We start from the raw sequence: 19331 nt of genomic DNA on the forward strand, positions 1-19331 counted from the left end.
ACTGAATTTTCTAAGCCTTTTAATGTACTTAGACTTTTTAAACTATTTTTCTCTCATGCAACTACAGCTCATCTCATTTTTGGCTGCTTCTGAATCCTCTGAATTAGTTCATCCTATTTTTATTTGCTCAATTTCGAAAAAAAGGTCCGACTCCCAGTAACGGACACCAAAAAATCAGATGGAGATCAGACACCAATCTGATGCTACACAGTAACAGACAGGATGAGGAAAGGATGACTAATATACAAAATTGAATTTTTCACCTCAAAATGTGCAAAAGTTCTTTATTTTTAAAACTAAAGCCTTATTAAATTCAAATGAACAAAACACCAGCTGACCTCCTGGTGACTGTTCATAACCTTCCACAATTGCCTTGTAAATACCAACTGGCTCATAAAATGCACTTTGACAACACTAGATGGGTTGCACCGTATTCATGAGTCACAGCAACATCAGTTTTACCCATCTAAAAGGCTCTTTACTTAAATCCAAACTTATGACTGTCTGTTACTTGACCCTTGTCCGTTACTGGGGAACCAACAAACACAGTGCTAGGGGCACGTTGGTTTGCTTCACAGAGTGCTGTTTAATAATTAATACAGAAAAAGTAAATGAATGGAAAATTTTCAGAAAAATCTGGGATTGTGAGAAATACAGTAAACCTTCATTTTTATGCGCAGGTTACATTCCACGAAACCGCAGCATAAACCAAAACCATGTAAATTAAGACTCAATAGTAGTGTTAAAATAAGTGCTATGTTCAACAGATAAAAAGAATAATTCATAATCTTTAATCATTTCAATACCGTCTATGCCCATTGCACATGAATAAACTTACGATAGTCTTTTGGCAACCATTAATTACACAGGCCTACATTTTTTCGTTCATGAAAAAGCATTTCAAGTTTAATAGGTGTCCTATAGGTGGTAAATGCGGTGTGCTGATCCCAAATCTGATCTTAGTTTTTTTCCAGCATGTCAGGTTTTCAAGAAAAGTGTGTTTCAAATGTTTCATAGAAACTGCCAAAAATACTGAGAGAATATTTATTGAAACTATGTTTAATAGAAAATTCCTACAAAATCAGGGGCGCCAACTTGCAAAATTTATTGGGGGGGGGGGGGCTAAACGTTACCGGTGATATGTAATCCCACGGAGCCCCCCCCCCCATTTTTCCAAAAAAAAAAATAAATAAAAGCTCAGATTTCTGAACCTTGGAAAATGCCAATTTACATATTTTCTGATTTGGGCAGTTCTCAAAAGGTGGGAACAAAAAAGTTAACTTTGAGCAATTTCAAAAATTTTCGAATTTGACATTAATTTTGCTTTTATTTTTATAGTATGCATAACTAGAACACAGTATATGAACATGAAAAGACAGCAGGTATTTGTAAAAATTGTTAATTAGCAAATTAAATCAGCAGTCTGTAGGTAACAGATTTTGGACATTGTTGTCCTGTAGGTAACCATATTTTGGACATCATCATAACATAAGTTTCACCATTTTCCACATTGTTAATCTGATTTTTAACTTTTCCAATGAAAATTTTATTTACTACTTTTTGAATTTTGCAATAAAGAGGATATTAATGAAGTACTTGAATGGCTATACATACTGCTCTTTACATATAATAAAGTTTTGGAATGATTTTGAAGAAGTTGATGAAAGGTAAAAAAAAAACTTCAAATTAAAAATAATACAAATGTAAAAAGTGACATCAGATTTAATAATGAATATTTTTTCTAATGTCATAAGAATTAAAACGATGTCTAAAAAAAAATTATTGAAAAAAGAAATACATATTTCTATTTGGAGATCGTTAAATTATGTTTCCAAAAGAAAGAGAAAAAAAAATTCTAAAATAATAAAAGCGGGGGGGGGGGGGGGGATTGCTAGCACAGGTGATAAAGTCGCCAAAACTGGTGCAGCTGACTATAAACTACATTTGTCAAACTGGAATTCTTCTCTGGTAACCTTTAGCTTATCGTATACTGTGTTGTCGCCAACGGAGGTTTGCTTGGCGATTTTAGCACAAAATGGCTTTCGTTACGATCATAACCAGTCATGTTTCTACTATAATTTATGTATTGTTCAATGTGTAACGTATTAGTTATGCAAAATACCAATGGATTAAAGAAGATAATATCATAATAACCTTTTTTATTGAGGTTAGAAGACAGTGGGTCATCAAAAATAATGAATAAACGGATAGGATTATCGGCGTCAAGATTGGTAACGCCATTTGGACATCTCACATGTATGTTTAAGAAAAATTATTTTTCTTCTAAGATACTGCATAAAAGCTTATGAAAACACTTTTAAACAATTAAATATTGATTCTGAGGCTCGATAAATACCTTTAAAATGAAAACATCATATACTTAGTTCTCAAATAATAGCATTGTAAAGATCGTAACTTTTGGACATGCATCAAATTTTAAACTTAACTTTTTTCTAAAATGGCTTACAAAGTAAATAATCTCTTTACTTTTGTTATTTGTGTAAAATATTAACAAAAAATTATTCGGTGTAAGATTCATACCTTTAATTTTTTTTTTGAAACGTATGGAGATAAAAAAAAAAATTTTTAACGGTACATTTGCTCAGTTAACGTTCTGGTATGTCCAAAATTGTGCCTTTTAGCAAAGAAAATATTTTTTAAGGGCATTTGAAGAGCATTTTTTTCCATAATTTATGTCAATTCTTGTCTCTATACAGTATTATAATTTAACTCAAAAATTTGTGAGTTAATTAAAATGAAAGTTATTTGGTGTTGAAGCTTCAAAGTTGAGGTCTGTGTTTGATCCCACCTTTTGAGAACTGCCTATTTATACAAACAAACAATATGTGTCATGGCATTTTCAGAGTCAATCTAAGAATTGTACACAAAATTTCTTGTTCAATTAGATTATGTCACTTGTCTTCAGTGAGGGACTTTTTTACAGTTCTATTATGGGGGGAAGTCGTCGTGCAGTGCCGTGGCTAGGCATTGATATAAAGTAGGGCACTTTACTTGCATGGAAGGGCACTTAACTTGCATCCCAGTGGCACCTATCCACAAAAAAATATTGGTAGGGTGGGGGACATACCGCAGGTCTAACCCCGGGAAATTTCTAAATTGGAGATGGAAAAAGTAAGTTTTACAGCTTTTTAAGCATTTCAGAGCAATATATTATCAACATTAAAACCCCGAAAACTCTACTCTCGCTAACTGGACACATTTTTCGGCTTTGAAAAACAGAAAAGAAAAAAAACACTTGTGCGGTATTTTGGTAAAAAGTAATTTAATTTATAGTATAATAATTTTGTTTTTAGACTATTACAGAATAGGGAATATATATCTATAAAAAGATTGAAATTATATTAAAATAAATCTTAAACTATCATTAAAAAAATAAATCATAAAATATTGCTGTCGCACTTTGATTAATAAGTGAAATAGTTATTTTAAACTTGCTTTGAATAAGGCTCAGAGTTCATTAAATAAAAATAATATCCCTAAGTTAATTTGTTTAATATTAGTTAATAAAGTTAATATAGTATGTAAATAGCCGGTTTTTATAGGGTCTTATACCCTAAACATATTTAAGTATTTGAAAGTAACTAACGCAGTACTATAGTAATACGGTAATAAAATAGTTTTGAAATTTTAAATCTAACATTCAGTATGTAGTTAATTCTCTATTTTACAGAGATATTTAAAATTGCTCTAAATAACAATACTAGGGCTGTCTTTAGTCATCATACATAGTTTTCTTGGCAATGCTTTCTTGGCGCCAACAGGAGAAAGTCGTCAAGGGGGGGAGGGGGTATATGACATTAGTTTCGTTTTAGGCTGTGTGTCATCAACGGTAGCCTTGTTGGTTTGGTCCGCCTTTGTCGCTTCTAAGAGCTAGTAGTCTAGCAAGCTCTGTGAATTGTATCAGTTTTAAAACTTCTGAGAATGAGCTCTAAAACCAATCACAATAGCCGAAGCTCATTTATTAGCTCGCTACAATGCAGTTTACTGCACATTATCTGCCATTTCAGATTTGTTTGCAACGCTGCATCTGCATAAAATCAAAACTCTCTCATTAACAAAATAAAGGCATCAAGCATTTAACTGTGGAAAATCAAATTCGCATGAAATGAAGGCTAACTGCATTTAATGAAACTCATGGTGGAAGATCAAACTGCTCATTTATTTTTTTGATGAGATATAAAGTGAAATGTTGAAAAGTGAAACAAAGTGCCCCATCAGATAGGGGGTTCACTGATCAATTCTGTACTGGCAAAAAAGAATTTTAAATCAAAAACTTGATGTAATAATATTCATGATCAAATTTTGTGAAATGCAGAACCCACAACATTCAACAATTGCGAAATGGCCCATTGCATAGAATTTTTTTATTTCATTTTTCCAAAGAAAAAATATATTGCATAAATAATATAAAACAAATCATTTCAATCAATTTCTATCATTCATCCTCATTTCATGAACGTTCTACTATTGTTTGGAGAAGCTTGCTAGCTATTACTACAAGATCAAAAAACTAAGCAAAAAATATTTACTTTCTTTTAAACGAGCTTCTATCTCTTTATGCTCCAATATTTTTTTCGTGTAATCCTGAAGAGCTTTATCTCTAGGATTTTCCGGTAAAGCTTGAGGTTGAGCTACAACAGCAGTCGCCATTTTTGATACTTTTAAACTTTTTTGCTTGTCATTCTGTTTATAAACGGCACATTATATTGCATTACATTTGGCGTCTAGGCTGAGAGTTCTCTCAAGTCAAATGTTTCTTCCGTCTCTTCTCTCCTATACTAGAGTCCCTATAGGCACTCTATCCTATACGCATTGGAATATGAATGTATACTCATCCATATAGGTTGATAGCCTGCTACCTTGAGACAGAAGATCATCTATGATGAAAAAACTACAAAAGTAAAAATTATTTCGATACATTTTTCTCGTGAAATTTTTGAACTTCAACAATTTTCGTTAAAGTTTTTTATATGGCTATGGCAGCAGTTTCGTCTGCTCTTCACTTTGTTCGTGTTTTCGCGATTTTCGTATACAAATAATAGTTTTCATACATTCAAAATCAATTTAAAACTGTTTTCCAATTAAAATGAAAATGGAAGAAGATGCTACAGTAATGAGTAAATTAGAATGCTTGAAAGAAATAAGGTAAATTTTAAGCCTTGAAGTATTACATTTCTGTGGGAACTGATGCTTAGTGGATCGATAATCCTAATGGATGTACGCTCTCTTAGCTTCCTGCATATCATTTTATTGTTAACTATCTGTGTTTGAAAGTCATTCAATGCTTGAAATGCTAAGCAGGGCTTTAGTTGCATGAAAGCTCATGCACTACTTTTCAATTTTATGTTAATTGTTCGACGAAATTCATACTACCCTGACGTAAGAAAACAAGTAATTGAAACTATCGGGACTCTGTAAAAACAACATGAAAAAAAAAGAAAGTTTACTTGAAAACAAGAAAATATTATTCATTGTCAGTAAGTAGCCGGTATACTCAGCTTTGTTGGTGTCCCCTCAGTTTTGCTGAGGAGTCCCCCCCCCCCCGTTTTTCAATATCAATCATACCTTTTGATATATTAAAGAGGGGAGGAAATTTAAAACGTCGGCGAAACTGGGGATAAACCGTTTTATTAGTGGCTGTTTAAAATTAATAGCCACTTTCCCCTATTGAAACTATATTTTTCAATATACTTAAATAAGTTGTGACCACACAATTTTAATTAAGTTTTATTCGTGCCAACTGTTCATGATAATTTTCTGGAAGATGCAAGATCAGGCTCGAAATTAATAGTAATCTGCTGGTCTGACACCAAAAAAAGTTTCAACAAACCAGCAGAATATAAATTTTGGTAGTCAGTACAGTGAAGTTCCTGTTCTTTTTTTTTCCCAAAAATGTCAAGCATCATAATGTTTAGTAACTGCTGGGTAGCTTGTAACTTTGTTTGCAATGATAGATTTTAGTTGCATGAAAAGATATTTTCTACAGCCAGCGGCAGATACAGGGAGGAAAGTAATGACACCCCCCCCCCCCCGCAAACTGTCGAGAATAATATCTATCCATCAACATTGTGTTCAAGCACTTTTTGAATGAAATGTGAACAATTTCAGTAATTTTTAAATTTATTGATTTATTTTTGAAAGTGAATATTTGAAATATTATTTTTTTCATTGCGTATAAAAATGGTTTGTAACATTTGTGCCCCATTAAGTGCTTTATTGCTGGTCAATTTGATGCTTTTTATTGACACCCAAGCAGAGGGGGGGGGGGCATTCTTCAGCATGATCCGCCCTAAAATGGTAGTCTGTATCCGCCCCTGTCTACAGCAGTAGTTTTTGTTCACCAACCATAGATAAGATTTTGTTGGTTTAACTCCTTGACCAATATTGATGAACAGAAAGATGCCTATTGTTTCATCTTCCCCATTTGCTCAGCCATGTTTGTTAAAAACTGCTAAGTGATTTCCTTTGTCATGTTAATTTTGTTTTTACATATTACTGTCTTTTTCTTTAATTTTTCAATTTTTAAAACGAGAACCCAAGAACGACAACTAAAAGTGTGTGGACCAGTGAAATTTTTTAGTTACTGGTCGAATTGATTAGTTACTTATATTTTTCTAAAATTCTACTTCTGCAAGATAATGCAAACCATACTTATTTCATTATTAACCGGCGCCAAAACTTTTGCATTACACATTTCATTTATTTCTAAAAGAATAAGTACCAAACATTCACCTTTTTATTATTTTTCAAATAAGCGTAATTTTTTACACCGTGCATCAAAAGCTAAGATTAGGTTCATGACTCATAAAGAGGTAATTCATAATTTAGTATAAAAGTACTATTTTTGGTAAATATCAATGATCTCCTGAGCAGAAAAATATATTTGCCCAATTTTAGGAACAGAACCAAAAGTTAATAAAATATATAATGTTGAAATATTTCGCGAGATTTAAGTTTTGCAATTACATGCTTGTGAAAGTCAAGAAATTTTAAGCATTGTTTTGCAATTTCGGCATATTTTTATGTCAGCTCTCGAGTTCCAATATTTCCTGTGATTTTTGAAATAGTACGCAAAAGAAACCATATTGAGTGCAAGTATAAACATATTTTTTCAAAATAAACACAATAATCCCCCCCCCCCCCCCAAATCTACCTTTTTTTTTTGTACTTACTACTTGACAAATGAATACTTTCCGATCTAAAAAATATACAAACAGAATTGTTTGGTTTTTAAAAAACCATGTGATTTTTTTTTAAATGGTGTTTTTGAAAAATTTAATTATTTTCCCCCAATTATTTTCATAAATTTTACATATAATTGCAAAGAGTAAATTATAATTAATGCAAAGTAACTAGCAAAGCTTTATAGATAAAATACGGATTTAATAAATTTAGAAACTTATATTTTTTAAGGTAGGTAATGCAAGTTGCTAATACTTTTTATTTCCTTTTTTTCTTTTTTTAAATCTATGCAGCTTTCCAATTAGGTACATAATATACAAGGCAAACCAACTAAGTTTTTCAAAATTATATGGGAAAAAATCCAAGTAGCTCTTTTATAATTTTTTTAGCATCAATATTTTTCAGTCTTATGCATTTCAAAATAGTCAAAAAAGCATATTTCAACCAAAATTTCATATTGTCGCCTCAGAACAACAGTAGGATATCATAGTGTTTTTCCTGAGATTAGATGCCTTACTGTTGCTCTGAGGCGACGATATACTACCTAATTTACTTGATTACTTAAGATTTATTGAGCTATATTATGTACCATTGTAACGATGCATAGTGTAAAAATATCTTAATACTTGAATATTTAAATGACAAGAGAAAAAAAAATAACTGAAGAAGTCCAAGAACACTTAGAGTAGGCATAAAATGGCGCTTATACCTGCACACTTTTGGCATCCCCGATAGAGGATGTAGTCAGTGCAAGAAAAGAAAATGTATAAAATTTTGAAAACAGAAAACATTCATATAAAAATATCTTTATGCCAAATTTTCAGCCTTCAAAGAACTTTTTTGATCCCAATATAATAAAAGGAGTCTCATGTATGAATGGTGGAAGAATCAATAAACATTAAATTTTTATGACAGTCTTTATTATTAAAATATGTTAAAAAAGTATTTTCATTGAAAGTTAGCTCTGAGGTTTTTAATTAAAATAAATTTTTTTCTTTGATGAAAAAATTGTATTCCTAAATGTATTAAACCCGAAAAAATGTCTGCAATGGAAAACATAATGATTTTCTTAAAACCTACTTGTCCTGTTTTTAACTGTTGTCATTGATACATTAGGTAAATAAATTACATGATTTGTAACTTTTTTTCAAATCTTTAAACAAAGTATACGTGCGTTGGTCTTGATTTTTGAAGTTGTATTATGTACATCAGATGTGCGATTCATGTGTAGATACTACAAACTAGTTTTCCATGTTAAAGAATGGGTGATTTTAATTTTACTTTTTTATTTATATTAGATAGCTATGATTATGAGGAAATTCATTTGCAAGATTAAATTCTTGGCTATTTTTAATTAATTATGTCTGAACTATCATAGTAAATTATTTCTTTGATTTATACCAAGACCCATTTATGTATTGTATTTTTTATAATAGTTAAAGATTTTCAAACAGTCTTCTCGTATGTAGAAATCTCTAAATATGAGGAAATGAAATTACGAGATTTTACTTTTAATTAATTAAGAAGAAATTAGGTACAAATATACCAACCGAGGCCGTATCCAGAAATTTTTTTCGGGACGGGCCCGGATTAGCACATTGCCCTAACACACACACACACTCATATAGTATATATAGACACACCAAATGCATAAAAATGTTAACATAGAAGATTTTTTGTCTCGATTTTTAATGATTCCACTGTTTGGACTGTTGTTATTTTAATTTCTTATTATTTTTCTTATTCACCTTGTAGTGGTAAGGATAACAGGAGAGTGTCCCTTTAAGTCAGATGTAGAACATCCATAATTTCAGGGGGTCTGGGGGTTTTCCCCCCGAGAAATTTTCGAAAAAAAAAATCTTTATTTTGAGGCCTTATATTGGGTAATTGAGACTACAAAAATATGAAAAAAAAAAAAAAAATAGGCAAACAAAGTCTTTTAAAAGTTATACATTCTTTTGCAAATCAAGATCAAACAAAATAAAAATTGCTTGTTCGACAAATCATGGAACTTAATGGACAGAGAGGAAAGACGAAAGAGCAGAAAAGAGAAGCACTTTGTCATCTGCTCATATCGGCTTTTAGTGAAATTTGTTTTTGATTGCTCCTCCTACCCCCCCCCTTTTTTTCATTAAATGCCCTACAGTATGAAAATTGTACAAAATAGTTTAAAAGAAATGGTGTAGACATTCAGAAAATAAGAACGGAAGAGTAATATTCTAGCCATTTGGACAATTCGTACTTTATTTTCTTGATAAGATACAAAATTGAAGAACTTTTCAAGGAATTTCGAAAACTTAAATAATTTTCAAAGACTTTCGAACAGTTGAAATTATTTGAAGCTCTTTATTCACACTTTTCAGAAGTTAATTGCAGTCTTACAAAATGATTATAACTTTGTAAGACACACCCGTTTTAAGTTAAAAATAAATGCAACGAAATATTTCTCGAAAAAAGCTTTTTTTTTCAATCACAAGTAGTGCAGAAAATGAAAGAGAGTAGAGTAAGTGTTATTTTTTTTTTTCATACTACAAGTATTAACAGTATGCAGTAGAAGTAAGAAAAAAAAAACAAGCAATAACAAAAGAACTTCCATGATACTGAATTCAGCATTAAATAAATGCAAGACAAGAAACATCAGTGACAAAAATGATCTTGAAAATTATGCTACAAAAACGCGAGAATCGTGATTTTTGCATTTTTTACTCAGGATGTATCAAGGAGCTGAATTTGGCACATCTTGGTAACAAGATACTCGCCTAATCGGAAACTAGGGGCCCAGCCTTTGGGGAGTCCCTGGCTCGAAATCAGTACAGTGTAAGTTTTATAAGAGTTTTAGGGGGAGGAGGGCAGGGTCGTGCATAGAGGGGAGAAGGGACACCTGTTGGCCCGGGCCCGAGCTTAAATGGGGCCCAATATTTTTAAGCCTAGGGTTGAAAATATGGGTAAACAATATGGAGGGGGCTCAAAAAAAGCATTTGTGACAGCCCCAAAATTTCTGTGCACGCCCCTGGAGGAGGAAGTGCACAGAAGTCAGTTTGGTAGACTTGAAAAGTCTACCGAACTGACAAAGGGTCTGTCTTAACCCTGGACTGCCCTGAATTGAATTGGGAAAGAGAGCAGGAAGTCCTAATTAAAGGTCTAAATTTCAAGTGTGCCTTGCAGCTAGTGAGAACTAGAACTGCTTTTTCTGTATTTCTTCAAAATATTATAAATTTTGAATAGTAACAAAATTAAGAATAAAAAAAAAAACTTTGTCATTTTTCTTTTCTGGCATTAAGAATTTAAAAAAGAAAAAAAAAACCTTCTTCTGTTTTACGGTACAAGACATTTCGGGGGGGCGGGCCCGTCAGCCCCCACCCCCCTCTGGATACGGCCCTGATACCAACGTTAAAAAAGTAATGAAAACCAAATAAACTCGGTTTAAACCACATAAAAAAAGGTCCCCCCCCACCCTCAAAAAAACGGTTTTTATACCAACCCTGCATATAAATAAAACTAATTGAAGACCCTTTTAGAGTTTCTGTTGATGAAGCTCCTAAAAGCATACAGTTGGAGCTTGTTGATTTGCAGACCTGTGATACATGCTAATCAAGTTTCTGAGAATTGGGGCTTTTAGAGTTCTACAAAGCCTTACCTCTAGGATCTACTAATATTTGAAGAATACAAGCATGTGTGTTAGTAGCACATTTGTGAACATGACGAGAGAAGTTAAGGGGCAAATTTGTCAATGGTGCAATTCTCGTCAAAAAATGAGGACTTGAAACCAGAAATTAAAAAGTTGCACTTTGAGCTGCTTTTCTTAAAATGAGTATAGTGTTGAAAATAAAATTCTCTTTCGTAGTAAAGTTCTGTAAAATTTTCAATTTTTTTTTTTCTTTTTTTTTCTTACATTTTGCATGAACTGATTTTGTTACATTTCAGTTATTTTTAGAAAATGAAGTATAGAAATGAACCTGAATGATTCAACTGAAATTCCTCTTAAAGCATTTTCAATTTGTAAAATCATTCATTGTTTCAGAACCCGCACTATCCATTTGGAGAAACTGAAGTCCCGTTTGAGACACGAGGTGGATGCCACTGAAAGTGAAGAAAAATGCTTAATGGAGTACAGACATGAAATGGAAATGTTGCTTCAAGAAAAAATGGCTCATGTTGAAGAACTGAGACAGATTCATGCTGATATCAATGTTGTGAGTATTTAAATCCATTGATATAATTCCAATTTTAAAATTGGAACTTTGTGTACTGTGGTTACTCTGACTTTTTTCTTGATGTATTACAAATGCAACAAGGATATATAAATTTATTTGTTTTATTTGCTTATTTTTGAATTTGACTTTTGCAATAATTGACTCGTGACTTCTATTTAGGAAAACTTGTAACTGTCATAATCATTAAATTATTCACACTTTCATTAAAAAAAAAAATTAGTTTGTATATATTCCAGTGGTGTTCCTTGTAAAAATATCACCCAGTATATTAATTTGTAGAGTTGCCTCCTCCCCTTCCAGCAAAAAAAAAAAATCTAAATATCTTGAACTGCATAAATGCAGATTTGATTAATTTTAAAAAAAAAAGTAAGTTCAGTAGTTTTTTCTCTATTTGCCAATGCATATATTAAGATTCGGTCTTTACTTTGCTATTTCCTTTTCCCTCCTCAAATGAAAGAAAAATTTTCGTCCTACACAGGGTTCCCATTAGAAGAAAAGAGTGGGTGAGAAAGTCTCACCCATTGTTAAAATTAGAGTGAGAAATTTTGTTCTAAATCTTAGTTCTACAAAATATTACTGCATTTAGACAAAGTAGTACTACCGTGTATTTTTCCATTGATATTACCCATTGCGAAAATTGTATTTTATATTGTATTTGTAAAAGATCTATGAATCTGCTAATATTGTGATGTTTTTAATTTTAGATGGAGAATGTCATTAAACAGTCGGAAGAAGATCGAAATAAACATTTAGAAAGTGCTAAACAGCTGCACCATGAATTTAAACCTCTGAAAGACCTTGTTGATTCGTTAAGGCATGAAATTGGACTCTCTAAACTGCCTGAATTACATGAAGAAGATGAAAACTTTAAGCCTGAGTATAAGCAGTTTTATTTATTTTTGATTTTTCTGAACTCAAAGCCGAATAAATCATAGAATTTCTTATGTATATAAAATTTTTCATTGAAAAAAATACATACTTAGAGACAGAGAAATGTCAGAACCCCAACTTTTAACAGTAGAAAATTGTGGCAATAGCAAATCATTTCTGTAAATAGTAGTATTATTTTGCTGCTATAATCTATTTAAAATTTCATTAGATTTTTGTTTTGATGTCGTTTTTTATGAATTTGTAGCATAAAATCAATATAATTTTTTCTCAAATAGAACTATTCCACATATATCAGAAATAGCTTAACAAGAATTTGATCTTCATGTGCAAGCGATGAAACTTTTCTCAAGCTAACGTGGAATTCTAAGGGGGGAGGGGGGTTATTGGCAAATTGCAGAATACCAGAGAAAAACTTTCAAGTAATTTGATAAGGTTTTATCCATAGGTTCTCTGATAGGAGCTCACTATAACCTTCAAAAAATGTCCTTATTCAGCAAATTTTGTCTGAAAATTCATTAAATTTGAATTCTTCAGTACAAAATTGCTATTTTTTGATGATGCCTAATGTTTCATCTCATTTACTGCAAGAGTAAACATGCTCATATTTCATAATTTAGTAAAATTCAAAGTTCCATTCCATGAATCAAGAATTCCCTCTCCGAAAAACTTGTGTTCGAGGCATCTCTGATTTTATCTTAAATAGCAGTTGTTACAAGTGTATAGTAAAAATCTTTAAATAGTGCTGAGTAATATATATTATTAATGCTAGTACTTATCTCCCTGAATACTTTTTCGTGAAAAGTGTAAATAATTAAGAGGAGAAACACTTAAATTGCAAAGTATGAATAACTAAAAAAATAAAGAGGCTAACACTTCAAAAGGAAAAAGGGGTGGGTGGCATTGGTATATTCTTTTAACTCTTTTGACTATATCCCTTTTTGTCCCTTGGTGATAACTTAGATATGCAGAAACTAATGTTGTTTATAATAAGATACCAAATCTCTACCCCTCTGTTTAGACTCCTGACTAATGTAAATATTATGCTGCAGTCTCTTTCCAAAAAAAAAGCATCACAATTCAGTTTATTATGCAGGAATTAACATTGACATTTGGCAAATATTTATTTAAGTACAACTTTCCTATTAAAATTTGTTTTAAGGAAAACTCGGTCATGAAAGTTCATTGTTCTTAGGAAATACTCATCTTGATCTTGCATTAATAAATATCTTTCAGTACTAACTGAATATTGCAGTCCAAATTTATTAAAACTATTTAACGATAATAATACATTAAATCCTTTATTAAAATAATTTGCAGTTTTACCTTGTTCATAATTTTTCCCATATCCAGCTCAAATATATTTAAGCTTTTATAATAAAACAAAATTATTTATTAAATAATTTTGATATCAATGTAAAGGTAATAGTAAATATTATTGTTTTAGGTTTTTTGAGAAACAAAAGACTGAATGGCAAACTGAAATTCCTGAGCAGTCTTTGCCCTCATCTTTGTCTGCAAGCGCTTCAAATCAGCAATTGCAAGCGGGTCGTAGCAAACCACTACAGGATCGCCCTCAACCTGCCGCCTTCAGGCAGCAACCTCCTCCGATGAAAGTATGTCTCGGTTTCTTTTCTAGGGATTGAAAAATGAGCCCTTAAGGGCCTTTTGCGCTAGGAGATTTTTAGGTGTGACCGATTGGAACCCTACCTTATTAGACTCGAGGGGGTACCCTAGTAATTAGTTAATCATGGTAAAACATGCTATGTGGATGCCTCAATTGCCAAATCGATTAACTGCACTTTTTAGAAAAATCCTCATTTCTGCATCAATAGTGCTGAAACAAAGCTTAGCATGTGAATTTATATTTAAAGTTTTGGTTCAGTACATTTCTGACCATGTGATGGCAGAAAATGTAACATGAGGGCCTATTCACTGCTATGGATGTAACACAACCTTCTTCATCACTTTTCTTGATTTTTTATTTAATGGAGTTAATCAATTTGGCAAGTGAGGCATCCATGTCAGAAATAAATAATATTGTACTTAAATTACGTACAAATACAAACAAAGTTGTTTAAAATATTACACTTTTTTGATGTGATTTTCTGCTTGCCCTTCGGTAACTGATTAAATTTTTAAAAAAATGAAAAGCAACAAAAATTTAATTTAATAATTGAGGTTTTTTTTTTTACATTAAAAATTACTTTTAATGTGATAAGTTAATAAGTAAGAATTCGATTATATTTTGTACTGCAATACTATATTGTAACTTTTATAACTTTTATGCAATATATATATATATATATATATATTTTAATTTTTATCAATTATCCAATAATTAAATTTGTTTACTATTCGGTTGCCAAATACTGCAGTCAGTTTTGATTAAAAACTTTAACATCAATGTGTTTAATTGATGACCATTCTGATGAATGAATACATAATATTTTCCAATCAAAACCTGTTCCACTGATTATTTCCTGTTTATTTCTCAATTTTCATTAAAGAATCATCCCAGGAAAGTGGGTAGCATAAAAGAAAATTTTCAAAAAATAATAGCCCTTGATATAAAAAACGCACAAGTCAGGGTTCGTACGGGTCATGGAAATCCTGGAAAGTCATGGAAAAAAAAATAACAGAATTTCAGACCTGGAAAAGTCATGGAAAATTGAAATTTTCATTGAAAGTCATGGAAATTTATTTCAAGTTATGGAAAAATGTCCTGGACAAAGAGAAAGGAACAGTAACTAAAGGAGCATTAGAAATCTTGAGTGATTTAACAGTATAGCACATAAATGCTATTACAAGTGGAAAATTGAATGATCCAAAAAATCAAATCTGAGTTTTGAAATCTCATTGCATCCACTTCTGTTGCAGCCGCTTGCCATTTTTTGCGATGTGATTTTACTGCCTGGACATCATTTATTTTGAATTTTCTGTTATTTTCAACACTTCTTATGTTTCATATTCTGTAGTAGCAAAATTTCACGTTCTTAGTTTACCACGGCCACTCAAAAAAAGCAATTCAGTTGCATGCAAGTTCGATTCCATCACTTGTAAGAACTTTATTATTAAATTTTTCAGAGTTTATCTTAATTTGTTGAATGTTTTAGAAAATGTAGATATTAAGTGAGGCGACAGAATACAGAAAAAGAGGAATTCGTATGCTCTAAAACAGTAGTGCCCAACATACGGTACGCAAAACTAATCCATGCGACCCGCTGCTACACGTTCAATGTCGGGAATTAAACGTGTTCTGAAATTTCTTTACCTATTAATTTATATGCATTTGAAAATGCAAATTTGTAAATAAAACAAATATACTTTTGAATCAGAAGATTGATTCATTACTGAATGTTTTTTTCAAAAAAGATCTGGTTTGGAAACATAAAGAACTAAACTATGTGGCTTTAAATTTAAAGAACCAAAATACTGTCAAGTTATGTGGATGATTAAAGGCACTGTTGACACTAAAAGGTAACTTTTGAAGCAAATTTATTGAAACTTAATGATGACTCATTCAACCTTTGTCCCATTCAACATCATTCTGCCTGTTTAAAAAAAAAAAAATCATACATTTAAGCATCATCATATTTGCTTCACTGCATTTTTACTTTACTTATATTTATATGATAAAGACAAATAAGAATAGTTTAGTGTTTTAAGTGTGCACTTATGTTTTTTCCACAACGAGTATGCTTCAATGAGGCTGTGGGACGTTTTGCTAATGCTCATTTCCAAATATTACCAAGTTTGAGATTAAATAGTGCTATTCTCTTCGTGTAACGAGGTCATGAAAATTTTCATTGAAGTCATGAAAAAGTCTTGGAAAAGTCATGGAATTTTTTCATCCAAATAGAGTATGAACCCTGACAAGTGTGAAGAGTGAGAACTTTAAATTTTGTGCTACTTTTTATTCTCCTTTTATTGTAAAATTTTCTTCTTATACATATTAATGTGCATAAATTTAGAAAACGTAAAAACCTTGCATAATGTATCTCACATCTTATTTTTTATTTAATTTAGTAGTTTTTTAAATATTTTGTATATTAACTGTATTTTTATTTTTTAGTCTTGTTTATCCTGTCATCAACAAATTCACAGAAATGCTCCTATTTGCCCATTGTGTAAAGCTAAAAGCAGATCAAGAAATCCTAAGAAGCCGAAAAGAAAGTTGGATGATTGAAGTATGACTAACTTTTTTTTTTTAATTAATAGGATCAAAGGTTTTAGAGAGTAAATAGCTAATTGTCCATTATGATTACATAGTGAGATTAAATCATTTTATTCCTTATTCATTTTTGATGTGTCTGTTTTATTCTGCCTTTTTAATAATGAAAACCTTTTTTCATAGAAACATTTTGCCCCCTCAGTAATAGAACTTGAATGCAGTATTTTGGAAATGATAAACTTGAAATAAAAATGATTATTTCAAATAATATTTATTCACTTTAAAAAGTTTTCTCAAAATGAACAATTCTTTACTTTCAACAATGCATCGAAACAAAGTTTTAAAGTGCAAGTTTTAATAAGATGAGTGATATATATTTGTGTTATCATAGATATAGTTGATTTCTCAAGTGAAGTTTTGCATGCATCTAGTCTGTTTCAGTGTTTATTTTGTGCTGACACTAAAATTGATAACCCCATTTCGCCTACATATACGTCTGTAGTTGATACTGCTGAAAGTTCCCTTATGGCTTTTCATGAGCTTTAGAATATTCCTCTCTTAATCTGCACCGGAATTCCAACTGCAGCATTAAAGTGATGATACAAGAATAAATCAGATGCTGTTTCAATAAAATTTTGTATTCTGGTACTGTCAGTGTCAATGATTACTTTGCCAATTAATGAATTTTTAATGAAGAATTCATTTTCATATTTTCTCTGCAGATCCTTCAATAAATACTGGTTAGAAGCATTGCTTAAAACCTTATTTTAATTGATTTTTTTTCCCCCAATAAATGCTTTGGTTTTAGGAAGAAGTAATGCAATATTGTGGAAGAACCTTAACAGCAAGTTCTCAGACCGCAGTGACGTTGTGCATAACCAAAAATTAGTTTAATGAAGTTGTGACCAAACTTTTTTAACCCAAGGTGTCAAAAGCAATAATCTCACTTGCCAAAATAAATAGAATTTAAATATATTTAATTTTTTTAGATAACTTGAAAAAACACCCATAAGGAACAAATATTATGAATCCATAATTGTTATCGTTACTGCATGCTTATTTTATTAATACAAAATTTTCATCTGTTTTTTAGAAACCAATTCTACCAAATAAAGATGATAGGTTGGGTTAGAAGGTTCCTCATTTGACTATAGTGCCATGCTAAGCACAAAAGTGGTCAAAATTGAGTTATTGTCACCAGGTGGTTCCTTGTCACATATTTTACCCATATACAAAACTTTGAGATTATTTGTCAATGGGAAAAAAAGTTCCAAAAGAGATTCATCTGAATCAAATGCATAGTGGCACAGAACTTTAATTTAACCAGGAATTTCTCATTTTGAACTCAGCTGCAGATACAACTTTTGCGCCTAGCACGACAGTATAGGTTAGGCACCACTGGTGTAATTGCCTTAGGAGGAAAAAACAATTTCCCTGTTTTTCGCGCTCTGTATTCAATTCCTTTAAAATCTATCCTGTTGGAAAAGTTTAATAATTAACTGGTGATGTGTGTAGTTCATTTTGAGTAGAATTTTAATAACTTTCTAAATTTTCTTTTTGCTTAGGTTTCTCATGGCTCTATTCTTCATCTGCTGCATCTTGTTGTCATTCGTCATTGCTGCATGTTTTATCCCATGTTCCAGTACTTTTACAAGTGCCAAACTATATTGATGTTTTGTTTTTTCAATTAAATTAATGTTGAATCAGTCATTTTGTAGCCTTGAAGTGTTTTTAATATTTAGTATTAGGAGAATTAATAGTTGACTGACGACATGTTTTTTAAATTTCAAGAATTTACTTCTGAAAGTATAATTTACTTAGGCTTGGCATTTATTATAGTATAAACCACAAAGAAGTTAAGTCCCTCATGAAATCATGTTCATTGAGTTAAATATTTTAATCAGTACCTTGTTTCATAAAAAGAGTAAGAAAATGTTCGGATGAGTTTAATATTTTTTGCTGTGTGTAAAACTTTTTTCTTTTTTTTTAAATCAGATACATATTTTCATGTGTTCTAAATTTGTTCATTGAGTGCAAAGAAAAAAAGTTATGTACATGCTTATTATTTAGTTCTTATTAACTGCACAGTATTGATTTTGATTCCAGTTGATTTTTACACATAGAAAATGTGTAAATGTAATTTAAACTTAAAATTTTTGTTACCGAAATAATTTTGCAATAATCATTGTTACAAATTTAAATTCACCTTGTATATATATCGAATCAAAGCCATCTTTGTATTGTACCATCAAAATACTGATCTGTAATTTGTAAGTTCTTTTATCTCTTTTGTTATTTTTTTTAAAATTATGTAATAATTTATTAATAAAAGTATTGCATGTAATAAATGAGTCGTCCTTGATTTGTCTACTGTATTATTTCTAGTATACATTTAATTTACATTTAAAGAACGTGGACCGTATGTGTGCCTTTAGTTCAAAATTTATTCATATATGTGAAACTTCTCTGCAGCAGCCACTGCTCTGTTCCTGGAAAAAGTGTTTGTTAATGGAAGTTTGTTGCTTTTAGAGATCATGTTTGAAAACACAAAAAATAATAATAATAATTGCACTAACGGAAATCATTCCTGCTTACAGTTTATGAAGAACATCATGAAAAGGATACATTTGAATCAAAGCTTTTTTTTTCTTTAAAATGAACTTTTTACACTATTTTTCCATTTAGGAACTGATTCCCTTCAAACGGAGAAGAGATTTGTCTACTTCAGATTCCTCATGTGTTCTGGACCAACCTTTGTTTCTAGTAAAGCATTCAGCAGCAAAAACTAAAAATTTAAGTCCATATCAGGGGTACAGCATGAGCCTATCTCTTTCACCTGTTTAAATGAGCAA

The 19331-nt window shown here is 31.1% G+C and overlaps 1 protein-coding gene across 1 annotated transcript; it reads left to right on the plus strand.

Moving 5' to 3' along the window:
* The first annotated feature begins 5009 nt into the window (after window positions 1-5009).
* On the plus strand, window positions 5010-18755 carry LOC129233919 (zinc finger C4H2 domain-containing protein-like). Its single transcript, XM_054867843.1, has 6 exons — window positions 5010-5166; window positions 11225-11396; window positions 12122-12294; window positions 13753-13921; window positions 16381-16495; window positions 18045-18755. The coding sequence occupies exons 1-5, from the start codon at window positions 5108-5110 to the stop codon at window positions 16492-16494; spliced, it is 687 nt and encodes a 228-aa protein (XP_054723818.1). The 5' UTR covers window positions 5010-5107; the 3' UTR covers window position 16495; window positions 18045-18755.
* The last annotated feature ends 576 nt before the right edge of the window (window positions 18756-19331 follow it).

Source organism: Uloborus diversus, unplaced genomic scaffold, assembly GCF_026930045.1.
Source record: "Uloborus diversus isolate 005 unplaced genomic scaffold, Udiv.v.3.1 scaffold_805, whole genome shotgun sequence".
Classification (NCBI taxonomy): Eukaryota; Metazoa; Arthropoda; class Arachnida; order Araneae; family Uloboridae; genus Uloborus; species Uloborus diversus.

Coding starts and splice junctions, on each gene's coding strand:
- LOC129233919 (XM_054867843.1), top strand. CDS start 5,108: ATGAAAATGGAAGAAGATGCTACAGTAATGAGTAAATTAGAATGCTTG. Junction 11,397..12,121: donor TTCATGCTGATATCAATGTT/GTGAGTATTTAA, acceptor TTTTAATTTTAG/ATGGAGAATGTCATTAAACA. Junction 13,922..16,380: donor AGCAACCTCCTCCGATGAAA/GTATGTCTCGGT, acceptor TTTATTTTTTAG/TCTTGTTTATCCTGTCATCA.